General features: G+C 35.9%; 1 protein-coding gene across 1 annotated transcript in view; it reads right to left on the reverse strand.

Annotated features, from left to right (window-relative positions):
- UHRF2 (ubiquitin like with PHD and ring finger domains 2) overlaps positions 1-13,986 on the reverse strand; it is an 81,004-nt gene that overhangs the window by 37,777 nt on the left and 29,241 nt on the right. The window contains exon 4 of the mRNA XM_015083471.3: positions 6,462-6,680. Coding sequence (XP_014938957.1) covers positions 6,462-6,680 — 219 coding nt within the window. The remainder of the gene's footprint in view (positions 1-6,461; positions 6,681-13,986) is intronic.

The following is a 13,986-nucleotide window of genomic DNA, read 5'->3' on the forward strand; positions in this document are numbered from 1 at the left end:
AAAAGAACTGGCCTGCAATGGGGTAGTCTAAGAAGAACTCCCAGAGTTAGGACTCTAAATGGAAGACAACTATAAGGCACACTATTTTATGACATCATAAAAAAGAAAAAAATTTGAGATGAGACGTCTGAGAAACACCCTCAAATAAAGCTAGGACACCAAATGGCTCTTCTCACAGTTTAAGATAAATGGTAAATAAACCACCTAGCAGGTAGAGATAAAAAATAAACATGACTATTTCAATGTTATCAGTGGGTATAAGGAGAAAAAGTATCCCAGGAACTGAACCACAAGGTAGGATTCATGCAGGTTTGTAGATGCAAACTCAAACTCAATCTCTTAAAGAACCCAACTTTGGTCCAATAGCAAGATATTTTAATTTGAGATGGTAAAATAAAGAAAACCGTTAATCTCCAATTCTATGAAATACTCTATTTACTTAATATTCATTATAACTAATGCCTAGAACAGGGCCTGGCACACAGTAGCCAACAAAAGTCAAGGCACTAACATTTCAGTGGTATGACAGGCAGAATAATGGGTGCCAAAGATATCTATGCCCTAAGTACGGGAACATGTGAATATTATACTACATGGCAAAAGAGAATTTTGTAGACATGATTAAGTTAATTACCTTGAAATAGGATTAACCAGGTAGGCCCAAGGTAATTACAGGGGAACTTAAAAGTAGAAGAGGGAAGTGAGTCAGAGATATGCAACGTTAAAATGGGAGAAGTAGGCCATGGGCCAAGGCATTGGGAGGCCTGTAAAATCTGGAAAAGGCAAGGAAACAGATTCTCCCTTAGATTCTCCAAAAAGTGACACATCTCTGCTGACACTTTTAGTCCAGTGAAATCCATATAAGACTTCTGACTTACAGAACTATAAAATGGCAAGTTTTACTATTTAAGCCATCAAATTTATGAATTTGTTGCAGCAACAACAGGAAACTACTACAAGTAGGGCAAGAGAGAGAAATCTCAGGTGATAATCAATACCACAAAGAAAGCGTAAGGAAACAATGCCCTGAATGTACATATGTAATGTTATACAACATTACAGGCTTCTTTTGAAGTGATGTCTGAACAAACAACCAAGACAAGACACAGAGCAAGCCAAATAAGGATATGCGTGGAGCAGACCAGGCAGAGGAACAGCAAATGGCACGGGCTCTGAAGCAGGAGCATGTTTATATGATTAAGCACCACAAAGAGGCCAATATGGTTAAAATACAGTAAACTTTGATTTATAACTTGATATGGACACCAAAATTATAGTGTGTAAGAATGGTACAATAATAAGAATATCACTAAAGAGATGTGATGATAAACAAGTTGGATAAAATTTAGTAAGTAAAAAGCCCTAGAAAAAGGACACTGAAAATAAAGTACATCCATAGCTTACTTTAGCTTTAGATAAAGGATTTTCTTCCTATAGGATTCAAATTCTACTTTTTTGTCTTTAAAGGCTAAGTTTTTGTTAAAAAAATTTGAGAGAGAGCGCACATGCGCACATGAGTGGAGGAGGGGCAGGGGAGGGGTATAGGGGTAGGGAGAGAGAGAGAATCTCAAGCAGGCTCGGTGCTGTCAGGGCACAAGCCTATCTCTGGGCTCAATCTTACAAACTCTGAGATCAGGACCTGAGCCAAAACCAAGTGTTGGACACTTAACGGTCTGAGCCACCCAGGTGCCCTCAAATTCTACTTATAAATATCTAAACGAATATAACTTCATGTGGTATTAAATGAATATGCATCACAATAGAAACTGAACAAAGTATTTTGAAAAATGGACTTAAAACTCCTAAACTTTTGTTCTGAATTTTTTTCAAAGCTAAAATATAAACAGAAAATGATAAGCTAAAAATAGAATTTGATCGCTAGACAGTTTAAGCATATTCACTTTTTAGTAGTCACAGATTAAAAATAGAAACAAGCATGAACTTTAACTCCGAGTTCCCTTATCAAATATCCAAGGCAGATTAAAAATCATGTCCTATATTTACTACTTCCTTTGCACCTTCAATACAATAGAGTATCAAAGCTGAAGTTTAAATAAAATTTAGATAAAATCAAGTTCCTTAAAAAAAAAAAAAAATTCTATTTCAAGAAGTAGAAAATCTGGATTGCCCTATGATCATTATAGAAATTAACCAATTATAAAAATCCTTCCCACAAAGAAGGCTTTAGTGAGAAGTTATACCATTCAAGAAAAGGAAACAAAACTCCACCATAAGATAAAGAATATTCTCATTATTTTATAAAATCTGAATAATTTGTGAAGAACAGTTAAATAGGAAAACTAACATGCAAATTTTAGTCATTAACACAATGCAAAAATCCCACACAAAGTATCCACAAAATACTTATGTCAAACACTATAGATATTGGTGAGATTTTGAAAGTTTTTTTTATAGAGATAAAGGAGAAAAAAGATGCCTGCTATCATCACTTCCTTTCAACAACATACTAAATGCAGTTGGTGAATAAAAGAAATCAAAAGACAAAAATGTCATAATTCACACATGATGATTATAATAATAAAGATTCCCCAAAAAATCGACATGTAAATTAAAACTAATAAATCTAGTAAGGCTACTAGATCCAAGATCAAAGGTTACTTGTATACCACTAATAAAGGAAAATGAAATAAAAATACCATTTACAGGAATAACAAGTAGTACCTGAAGTTAAATAAGGATAACAGACACCCATATAAGATCAGATCTCTGGACGGCATTAAATCAGGATCTACCATATAATTGCCAACATTCAATTATTTTGAACCTACAAAGACATTTTATGTGGTTCAACCTAATAAAAACATGAGAAAAACACATTAAAGACCTAAATAAATGGAGAACAGGCACATTCATGGATTAGAGTCAACACAATATGTATTAAATTCCCAATGGTTTTTATGTTTAAATTACCAAGATGACTTGGAAAATTCAAATAAAAAAACACAGACCTAAGAAAATAGAGAACTACTGAAGAGCAAGGTAGGAAGCCCTGTTGTATCATATCATTAAAGTGTGGAACTGCTATCAGGACACACAACATAGACCCATGGTATAGAACAGACATCAGATGGATGCATCAAATATAGTCACTTGATATGAGGGGATACTGAAAATCAGTGAGGGAAAAGTGGGTTTTATTTTAGCCTCTCTCCCTCAAAAATGGGCTTTTTATTTTTTTTTAATTGTCAAAAAAAATTTTTTTTCATTACTGATAGAGAGAACAAGCAGAGGAGGGGCAGAGAGAGAGGGAGACACAGGATCTGAAGCAGGCTCTGAGCTGTCAGCAGAGCTCAAACTCACAAACGGTGAGATCATGACCTAAGCTGAAGTCAGATGCCCAACTGACTGAGCCACCCAGACACCCCTTCATTTTTTTTTTAATGTTTATTCATTTTTTGAGAGACAGAGACAGAATGCAAGTGGGGGAGGGGCAGAGAGAGGGAGACAGAATCTAAAGCAGGTTACAGGCTCTGAGCTGTCAGCACAGAACCCCATGCAGGGCTCGAACCCACAAACTGTAAGATCATGTCCTGAGCTGAAGTCAGACACCCAACCGAGTCGCCCAGGTGCCCCCCAAAATGGGCTTTTTAATAAATGATGCGAGGAAAAATGATTCTCCATATATATCAAGGTAAGTCAAACCCTCACACTGTACACAAAAACCTACTTCAAATGGATTAAAGGCCTACTAAAGAAAGATAAAACCACAAAGCTGCTTAAAATAATAATGCATTCTGGGCAGAAAAAGTTTTTCCCCTGCCAATGCCATGTTTTATTGAGATGTAATTGACATATACTGTGTAACTATACACCATAATGATTTGATAGATACATATACTGACAAATGATTACCACAAAAAGTTAACTTCCATCACCTCAGATAGTTTTAAGGTTAAGAATATTATTCATAACATGAAAAAAGCTATAAAAGATATTTTCTCTACACATAACTGAAATGGCCAAGCCCCCCAATTAGAACTCCTAAAAAATTAGTAATATAAAAAAATCAGTAATACAGACTACCTAATAACAGACTGCCTAGTAACAACAAAACATTTATGTTTGGAACAGAGTCCTCACAAAAGATATCTAAATTGACAATAAACATAAGGTTATCAATCTCCTTAGTAGTCAAGGAAATACAAATCAAAACCATAATGATATACTATTTTATTCTACACCCACCTGATTAGCAAAAATTCAAGTCTAACAAAATTAAGTGTGGATGAGAATGCAGAGCAATGAGACCTCTAATACTGCTGTAGAAGTGTAATGTGATACAGCCCCTTAAATATTTGGTCCTACCTATTAAAGATGTACAGGTTTTACAATCCAGCAATTCTACTTCTAGACAAGATGCGTCCCACAGAAATTAATGCACATAAGCACCAGAACACGGGGATAATGTCACAACAGCAAAGTTTGGAACAGCTCCAAACTATCAACGTCAGAATACATTTATACCTTCATTCTGATTTTTTATCCACTCTTTCTAGTAATGAGAAAAGACTTTTAAACATGGGGAAAAAAAAATTCTATCCACAAGCCACATACCACACTGGCTCCTTTTTGGCTCTCATGTTCCTAACACATCTAGTAAATACTTAAATGACAGGGGCGCTTGGGTGGCTCAGTCAGTTAAGTGTCTGACTTTGGCTCAGGTCATGATCTCATGGTTCGTGGGTTTGAGCCCTGCGTCGGATTCTGTGCTGAATGCTTCCTCAGAGCTTGGAGCCTGCTTCAGATTCTGTGTCTCCCACTCTCTCTGCCCCTCCCCTGCTCATGCTCTCACTGTCTCTCAAAAATAAGTAAATGTAATAAAATAAATTTTAAATAAAAATTTTTTTAAAAAAACCTTAAATGACAGAACATAACGTGTTACAGGACAACATGTTGCACTACTGGGAGAGGCATCACATAATTGTTCTAATTGTTTGCCTATCTATAATTTCCACTCAATTGTAGTTCTAGTCCCTAAAGCCAGGGTGCTCCACTCTAACTATACTTCAGAATCACTAAGGGAAAACTTTTTAAATAGTGAGCTGGTTTTTGTTTTTTTGTTTTTTTGTTTTTTTTACTCTATGAGTACTGTTACCTCTTCCTATTATGTATACATGCTGTTTTTGTACTTCCTGTACTCAAGTACATTATAAGGCTCCCTATATAACCAATTTATATAGATGCCTTTTCTTTTTCTTCATGATTTACATCCTTATCAGAATTTCAAGCTGCTTGGAAGTCTGTGAGTTACATCTTTACCTGGAAGTGTGATTCTGTTTGTAGAAAGTTCAGAAACCATTTTCTAAAGTGTAAGTTATTATCAGCACCTCACATTATTTTTCTTTATTGTAAGAGTCAGCAAACTTTTTCATCAAGAGTCAGAAAGTAAGTACTTTAGATTTTGCAAGCCAGGGAGTCTTATATTTTCAGTACACATTACTGTAATGGTATGCATTGCAATCATTGAACAATGTTTTTCAATACAAAAACAGCCATAGATCATGTGCAAATGGATAGGCATTCCAAGAACTATTTTCCTAAAATCAGGTAGCCAGTAGGCTATAGTTTATAGACTCCTACTTTGTGTTACTAATCATAAGCAGATGCTTGACCTCAGATTTGTTACAAGATAGAACACAGCCATTATATTTAACATATAAATTATTATCTATCCAATATATATTATATATAATAATTCTGTTAATCAGAATTTGACAAGCATTAGTGTGGCTGCTTCATATATAAATACATACATATTTATATACACACACACACACGCGCACAACTGCCAGGGTCATTCTAGAATCCCCACTGCTCAACAGAAATGTTCTTCTAAGAATTCATTCTACAAAAAAAGCAGAGCACAAAATACATAATCCAAGATTGTTTACTTAAACATTATAAGAACTAGAAACAGTTTAAGAGACTTTTCAAAAAGTAAATTAGTGAATTAATGATGGAAATAGCGGTTAAGTAATTTGGCATTTTGGGTGACGTTTTACATTTTGAATTCTCTTCATTAAGCTTGTTAAATTCTGTAAACTTAAGAAAATTACTATGAAGGAAAATTTCAGTTAGTCTTACAAGTACTGCAGATAGCTGATTAGGCTGATAGTCACTGCTACTACATCAACATACATCCTCTGTGAGGTAAGCAAGGATTTCTCTAATACTCAGTTATTTCCAAGATGCTTTCAAATAGTATCTCCAGTCTTAAAGCAGTGATAGACATTTAAGGGCCATTCTTATAAAAAAAAAAAAAAAAAAAAAAAAAGGAAAAAAAATCTCAAGAATTTGTATAAAATAGTTCTCTTTTAGTATGTAAATTTTTATCTTTCATAGATTACATCTTTTTTACTGAGGAACATGTGAGTAATACCTAAGAATTACATTCCTTGATTACTTTAGTAATTATAGGGTATCAGTGTAGAGCATCTTACCCTAAGATAATATTCACACGAAGTTCTTTTTTGGTTCTTGAGATGGTCTTCAGTGCAGTAATTTCTGCATCAAACCAAAATCCTCTGTTACTAGGATTTTCTACAGAGTAATTAACCATTACCACATCACCAATATTTAGTTCATTCCATTTCAAATTCGTTCTAGCTCGTGGTCGAAGATCCTTGACATTTATTTCTACAGTACCACTTTCTGGATATCTGAGGAGAGAAAAAGAGAAGAATCACATAAGAATGTTGCTTATGGGGGGGCCTGGATGGTTCGTCAGTTAAGCGTCAGACTTGGGATCAGGTCATGATCTCACAGTTCGTGGGTTCAAGCTCCACGTCAGGCTCTGTGCTGAGAGCTCAGAGCCTGGAGCCTGCTTCAGATTCTGTGTCTCCCTCTCTGCCCCTCCCCACTCACACTCTGTCTCTCCCTTGCTCTCAAAAATAAATAAAAAAACATTAAAAACATTAAACAAAAGAATGCTGCTTATGATTACTACCAAAGACGAAAACTATATGCAACATATAAAGAATCAAATCATTCTTAATTTAACTTAAATGACATCTTTTCATGATTTTAATTGCCAGAATAAAGTTCTTGCTAAAATTTTAGTAAGACATTCTTTGCTAGCTTGAGGGGTGCGGGTAGGGGTAGGTAAAAAACACAAGTTCTTCTTATTCCATTTTTTTAACCTAAACTTAAGAATTACTTTAACAGTGGGTGCCTGGGTGGCTCAGTCAGTTAAGTGTCTGACTTTGGCTCAGGTCATGATCTCACGGTTTGTGAGTTTGAGCCCTGCCTTAGGCTCTGTGCTGAGAACTCAGAGCCTGGAGCCTGTTTCAGATTCTGTCTCTGTCTCTCTCTCTCTGTCCCTCCTCCACTCATGCTCTGTGTGTCTCTCTCTCTCAAAAATAAATAAATGTTAAAAAAAAATTACTTTAATGGGACTAGATGTGGACCTCTTCCTGAACTTGAAATCAGTTTGAGATCTGCTGTTTGCTTTACACAACTTAGCACATTTCAATAGCCTCCATTTTTCCAGGAAGAGAGAGGTAAAATTCTAGTTCTTACATGTAGCCATGTGGTCTAGTAATGGGAATAAAAAAAAAAGAAAAAGAAACTTGTATATATCAGAGAGTGGAACTGTGCAAAATAATTCTAGCAGAATCTTGATTTTGTGCTTCTAATGGTAAGCTTAACATAAAAAACAAAACTGATCTGAAACTAAAGCTTTAGAAGTTTTCTAAATTTTCAGTCCTAACTTCTGGTATCAACAAGGCCAAAGACAGCAATGTAACAGTCTGTAGTGGTTTCTATAAAATTAAGACCGGTTGCCCCTATGTATTGCTGGGGAGTAGGGGGCAAAGAAATGAGTAATGTCTGGTTCCTACTCCTGTAAAGCTCAGTCTTTTGGGTAGGCCAAACTACTGTAATATAATGGTGTTTCTCAAAGTATGATCAACAGAAGCAACATCGTCTGGGAATATGCTACAAATGCAAATTCTTGGGCTCTACTTTGGATCTAATGTGTCAGATAATCTGGGAATAAGGCCTAGCAATTGATTTCACAAATCCTCTTAGTAACTGAAAAGCATGCTCGAGTCTGATAACCTAGTGTGCTCTAAGAATACAAGAATAAGTAGCATAGCCTACTGTGACAATATTAAGAAGGTAGAAACTAAGAGTAAAGGCCATTAACCCTTAACCAACTGAGTGGCCTGCTCAAAATGTAAGTGGGTCTGAAATTGGAAGCATCTCTAGCAGAAAGCCTTGGTTCTTCTGAAGAAACCAAGAACTATGAAAGGCTATGACTCTCAGTATATTTAACTCATTTAGAGTAAATGGGTATTAATTCTAGGTGGGATCTTTAGTTAATCATCCAAAAATCTCAGGATTAGCAAAGGGCCTCAAAGTGGATCTCGTCTATTTACCTTCTTATTGCCTTAATTCCCTTCTACCACAAGCCTTCCAAAAAATCATGTAACCTCTGCTTGGACTGTGATGAGAGGGCAGTTTTTTTTTGTTGTTGTTGTTTCAAATTTATTTGAGAGAGTGCAAGCAGGGGAGGCACAGAAAGAGAATCCCAAGCAGGCCCTGCACCTTCAGTGTGAAGCCTGATGCAGGGCTCTAACCTGTGAATAGTGAGGTCACGGCCTGAGCTGAAACCAAGAGACCACTGCTTCACTGACTACGCCACCCAGGTGCCCCAAGGGGGTAAATTTTAACCCTAAGAAAAGCCATTCTATCTTCACATAGCTCTGACATAAAAAGGAGAACATACTTGATACTGGATCAAACATAAGCTTTGGAACTCATTCTATGCCCAAATTCCATGAAGGAATCCATATACTCTATCCACAGAAGACTTAATATTTGATGGTCTCAATGTCCCCACCACCCTCAATCTTCTCTTTTAAGTAAAAATATCTTCAACTTACAGAAAAAGGTTTTGAGTCCTTTATTATCCCGGTGTCTTCACTGGCTGAGTTTAAATTCCCATTTTAGCTTCCTGCTATTGGGACTCCCTGGGAAAATTCTGTACCCTTACTAATACTCTGTCATGTGTAAAATGTAGCTTAATGATAACTAACTGTACGTCATGTGGTTGTTTTGAGAAAATGAGAAGACTTGTAAAGTGCTTAAAATAGTACATAATAGGCTAAGTAAATGTTAGTTAAGATATTGTTATTATCCCACAGAAATAATCATAAAGAAAGAAACTGACAATTACAACATCAGGTTTATGGTTCTGCTCTTCTATTTCAATCCCATTTTTTAATGGTCAAATCTTGGGGCATCTGAGTGGCTCAGTCAGTTAAGCGTCAGACTCTGGCTCAGGTCATGATCTCATGGTTCATGAGTTCAAGCCCCGTGTTGGGCTCCGTGCAAACAGCCCAGAGCCTGGAGCCTGCTTTGGATTCTGTGTGTCTCTCTCTCTGCCCTCCCCTGCTTGTGCTCTGTCTCTCTCTCTCAAAAATAAACAAACATTTAAAAAAATGTTAATGGTCAAATCTAAATTTAGAAGTCTTTAACACTTGGGGCTTATACACTCATGTTGTTTCACAATGGTTTGGTCACAAAAATAACCAACATTTCTCCTAACCTGTAAAATGAAGTTAAACTAGATTTTTTTAAGGACTTCTCTAATTTTGAAGTTTGTGAACTTGTTTCCTGCTTCAATATTCTTAAGACCATATAAGAATAGAAAACTATTCTTTTAGATGAGATTCCTTTTTCAGCTGTAATGTGAAAATTATACTTTGACATCATGACATTATCATGTATCTCTGTATGTTTAATACAGGAAGAAAGCATATTTCAATGGCAAAACAATTCTCCATTTGCCTAAGTTTGTCAAAAGTAGATACTAAGGAAATATTTTAAAGTAGAAAACTTGACCAAAGTTTCAAATTTGTATATAAAATCATGTTTATCAGAGACAAGGCAAAATAAATCATCCCATACACCACAGCAAGGGAATAGAAGCTATATTTGCCATGGAATAAATTTGTACAATTTCATAACAGAATTATACATACATATACTCTATATGTATATACTACTAGTCTATAGAAGGTAAGTCATGAAAATTAAGTATACTTCTTCTAATTCGGCCACAAAAAGATGCTAAGTCAATGCTGTGTATAAACACAAACATGGAAGGGGCACATAAAACTACCCTTACCAAAATCAAGAGCATGCCAAACACTCAAATATTATTACTATTTACCTGAGCATCTTCATCTACAGACATCTTAGCGTAAACAGAATGGGAACACATAAACTCTACTATAATCCCAATTTTCTTCAGACTCACATATCCAACTACATTTCTAACAGATATCTCAGAAGCACTTCAAATTCAAGGCAACCAAGATGGAATTTCCCATCCTATAATCTGATGTTTGGTATTCTCTGAGCAAACTATTCATATTCCCAGAAACTCAGGAATTACCCCTGATTCCTCTTATAATGCCTTCATCCAGTTAATAAGTCCTCCTTATGCTATACCTTTGACACTACTTTAATGTAATTGTACCTCCTTAGTGAAGACCTGCCTTTCTCTAAGACTATTGTCAAAGCCCAACATAGCTCCCTGTCTTTATGATCATACCTCAAAATATTTTGTGAAGTTTGATAATGGTCTGTTCACAGGTTGAGGGAAAACAAGTATTCTCAAACATTGCTGATGGGAATACAAAGTAGTAGTGTCCCCTTGTAAAGAGAAATTTAGCAATAACCAGCAAAATTGCCTATGTTTACCTTTTGATCCAGAATTCTACTTCTAGGAATCCATCCCAAACATAGATAACAAAAATCCTTGTGAAAGGACACATTGGTGGACGCCCTGGTGGCTCAGTCAGTTGAGCATCTGACTTTGGCTCAGGTCATGATCTCATGGTTTGTGAGTCTGAGCCCTACATCAGGCTCTCTGCAGTCAGTGCAGAGCCCGCTTTGGATCCTCTGTCCCCTCTATCTCTGCCCCTCCACCATTCCCACTCTTTCAGAAATAAACATTAAAAAGAAAAAAGGACACATACACAAGCCTATTTATATATGTACTATCTATAATAGCAAGACTAGAAACAATCAAATGTCCATAGTAGAAAACCACTTGAAATAACATGATACAATTACATAACGGAATATTATGTTCCTATAAAAAGGAACAGAATTGTCTACAGTGAAATAATATATATGGAGAGCTCTATAGTAACTTAAAAAAAAAAGCAAGATGCAAACAAGTTTATAGTGTGCTACTTTATACCTAATAAGTGTGTGGAAATACAAACATAAAAATACACTTGTATACATATAAAAATAGATGTGAGTGTATGTATGTGTATATATATGTATATATGTTTATTTTGAAACAGAAGGATAAACCAAAACTAATAAACATAGTTACTATAAAAAGAGGTAAGAAATAGAAGAAACTGGGATGGACACTTCTATTCATATATCTTGTTTTGGAGATTTACCTATAGATCATGTAATGTTTTATAAAAGCAAAATATAAAAAAAATGTAAGAAATTCCTTAAAATCAAAAGCATGGTGGCTTAAATACATAGACAGGAATCACTTTAAAAACACTAAATTAACAGTACACATCCCATACAGGGTTGTTTCCCAAGGACATAAAGTAAAAAACAAAAGCACCAACTTTCCAATAATCATATTGTTTGCAATATTACTACTGCCTATTCTGAAACTACAATGAATAGGATAAAGCAAATCAATGGTGTTACTAGGAAACATGCTTTTCAAGAGAAAAAATAATAAATGGAAGATTAAAGAGATTAAAGAGATTAAAGTATAACCCTTTAAATTTAACTAGAAATAATATCAATATAAAACTATGGTATATTTAGTATTTCCCAGCTGTGTCCAGTCAGAAAACCTAAAAATATGATTAAACAAGTATGGAGCAGCCCAGACTATGCACTCTAAATACCATCTCTAAAAAGAAATAGAACTCCACGAAGAAATGGCTGAATCCAGGCCTGTGAAGGAAATAGAAGAGATGGAGACTCCTGCTGTACCTATTTGCAAAAAGCCCTCAAGAACTGTTGTGTGAAAATCAACCCAAAGGAGCCTCCCCAGGCCAGAGAGGGGACAATTTGGGCACCAAGAGCTTTAAATCAGGTGTTAAAATCTATTCATAATGACACTTAAGATTTTTAATCTTGTTGACCAACCTTTGGAGGATGATAAAGAACTTACTCTTAACACTCAAAAAGTTCAGGGATCAATAGTTTATCCTTTTATATATGAACCAATTGCTTGTTAAAGTTCTTTATGAAAGAATTATAGCTAGTAAATGAGGGAAAGATAGAATGAGGTATCATCCTTTTTGCAAGACAACAAAATAGTGGATACAAGTAAAGATAAATAGCTGTAGAACCATTAAAAGCTAATAGTAGGGTGCCTGGGTGGCTCAGTCGGTTAAGCATCTGACTTCGGCTCAGGTCATGATCTCACAGTTTGTGAGTTCGAGCCCCACATGGGGCTCTGTGCTGACAGCTCAGAGCCTGGAGCCTGCTTCAAATTCTGCGTCTCCCTCTCTCTCTCCGCTTCCCCCGCTCATGCTGTCTCGCTCTCCTCCAAAAATAAATGAAAACATTTAAAAAATTAAAAAAAAAAGCTAATAGCAAATTTCACAATAAATGGATCAGGATGACAACACCAAAATCTTAAGATAAAAAAAGAGAAAGAAGCAGGTATTATGTGCCTCCCCGTATCTTACAAAAGGTAAGTAAACATCATCTCTCAACTAGTCTTATCAAATAAGGAATTTTAATAAGCTTTCAGGAAACTAACATTAACGGAAAAAAAAAGTTAAATACCACTACAGGGTTGTAATCAGGAAAGCCCAGACTTTGAAAACTGAATAAACTGTCACTTGCCTTGTGCAAATAAATTAGCAAGGGAGAAAAATGGGTGAAATCTGTAGGTTGAAACTTAACCTATCAATTAAATGCAATGGGTAGATTTATTTTGCTTTTGATCCCTATTTGGACAACCTACATATATTTTTTGAAAAGACCAGCCTTTTGACTGGTCATTTGATATTCATGAATCATTACAAATTTCATGTGGGATTTGTTGGCTTGCTAGGGTCCCCAAGATTCAGTGATTTACTACGGAAACTCACAGGACTCTTTTTCACAAGGTTGTTTCCATGGCTATGATTTACTGCAGTGAAAGTATACAAAGCAAAATCAGCAAAGGAAAAAAGGCACACGCGGTGAAATCAGAAGAAATCAGGTACAAGCTCAGAATCCTCTCCCAGTGGAATCACACAAAATATGCTTAATTCCTCCAGCAACAAATTATGACAACACGTGTGAAGTATTATGTACCAGGGATGTGTAGTAAAGAATACTCAAGATTTTTATTAGGGGCTGGTCACATAAGCACTCAATTCCTAGCACGTACCAAAATTCCAGACTCCCAGAAGCAGGTGTTCAGTATAAACCATACTGTCTGCAGTTTAGACACAGTGGGTTTGTTTTTTTAAGTCAGGGAATGGTAAGAATCCTCCTGAAAGTGAATTTCTCAAACACCAGCCAAAGGTCCACCGTACAAACAGACCTTTTAAAGAATATCAGCCTGAGATCTGATATGTTAGTTTCTTCTTTTATACACTTTAAAAAGAATCCTGTCAGCTATTTTGCCAGCTGAATGCCCCGAGATGTTAAGATGAAGGTGAACCTTTAAAAGCTATGGAGAAAGAGTTGGACTAGATAGCAAAAGCCCTTAGACCATGTTGATCCATCACTTTGAAAGAAGAAAGGAGAGTTGGGCAAGAAAAGCATCAGAATGTGGTACAACTCTGACAAAGCTGACTAGTCCAACAGTGAGCCCTGTACAGAAACTGACTACATGGTCCCATAGTGAGCAGAAACTGCCAGGTCACACACACTAACTCATTGGAGGATGCCTGGAGAGCGTGATCTTGGCTCAAACACTGCGGCAGCTATCTAAGTGCTGTTGCTAAAAGTTATCAGCTAACT

This window comes from Acinonyx jubatus, chromosome D4 (genome assembly GCF_027475565.1).
Source record: "Acinonyx jubatus isolate Ajub_Pintada_27869175 chromosome D4, VMU_Ajub_asm_v1.0, whole genome shotgun sequence".
Taxonomy (NCBI): domain Eukaryota; kingdom Metazoa; phylum Chordata; class Mammalia; order Carnivora; family Felidae; genus Acinonyx; species Acinonyx jubatus.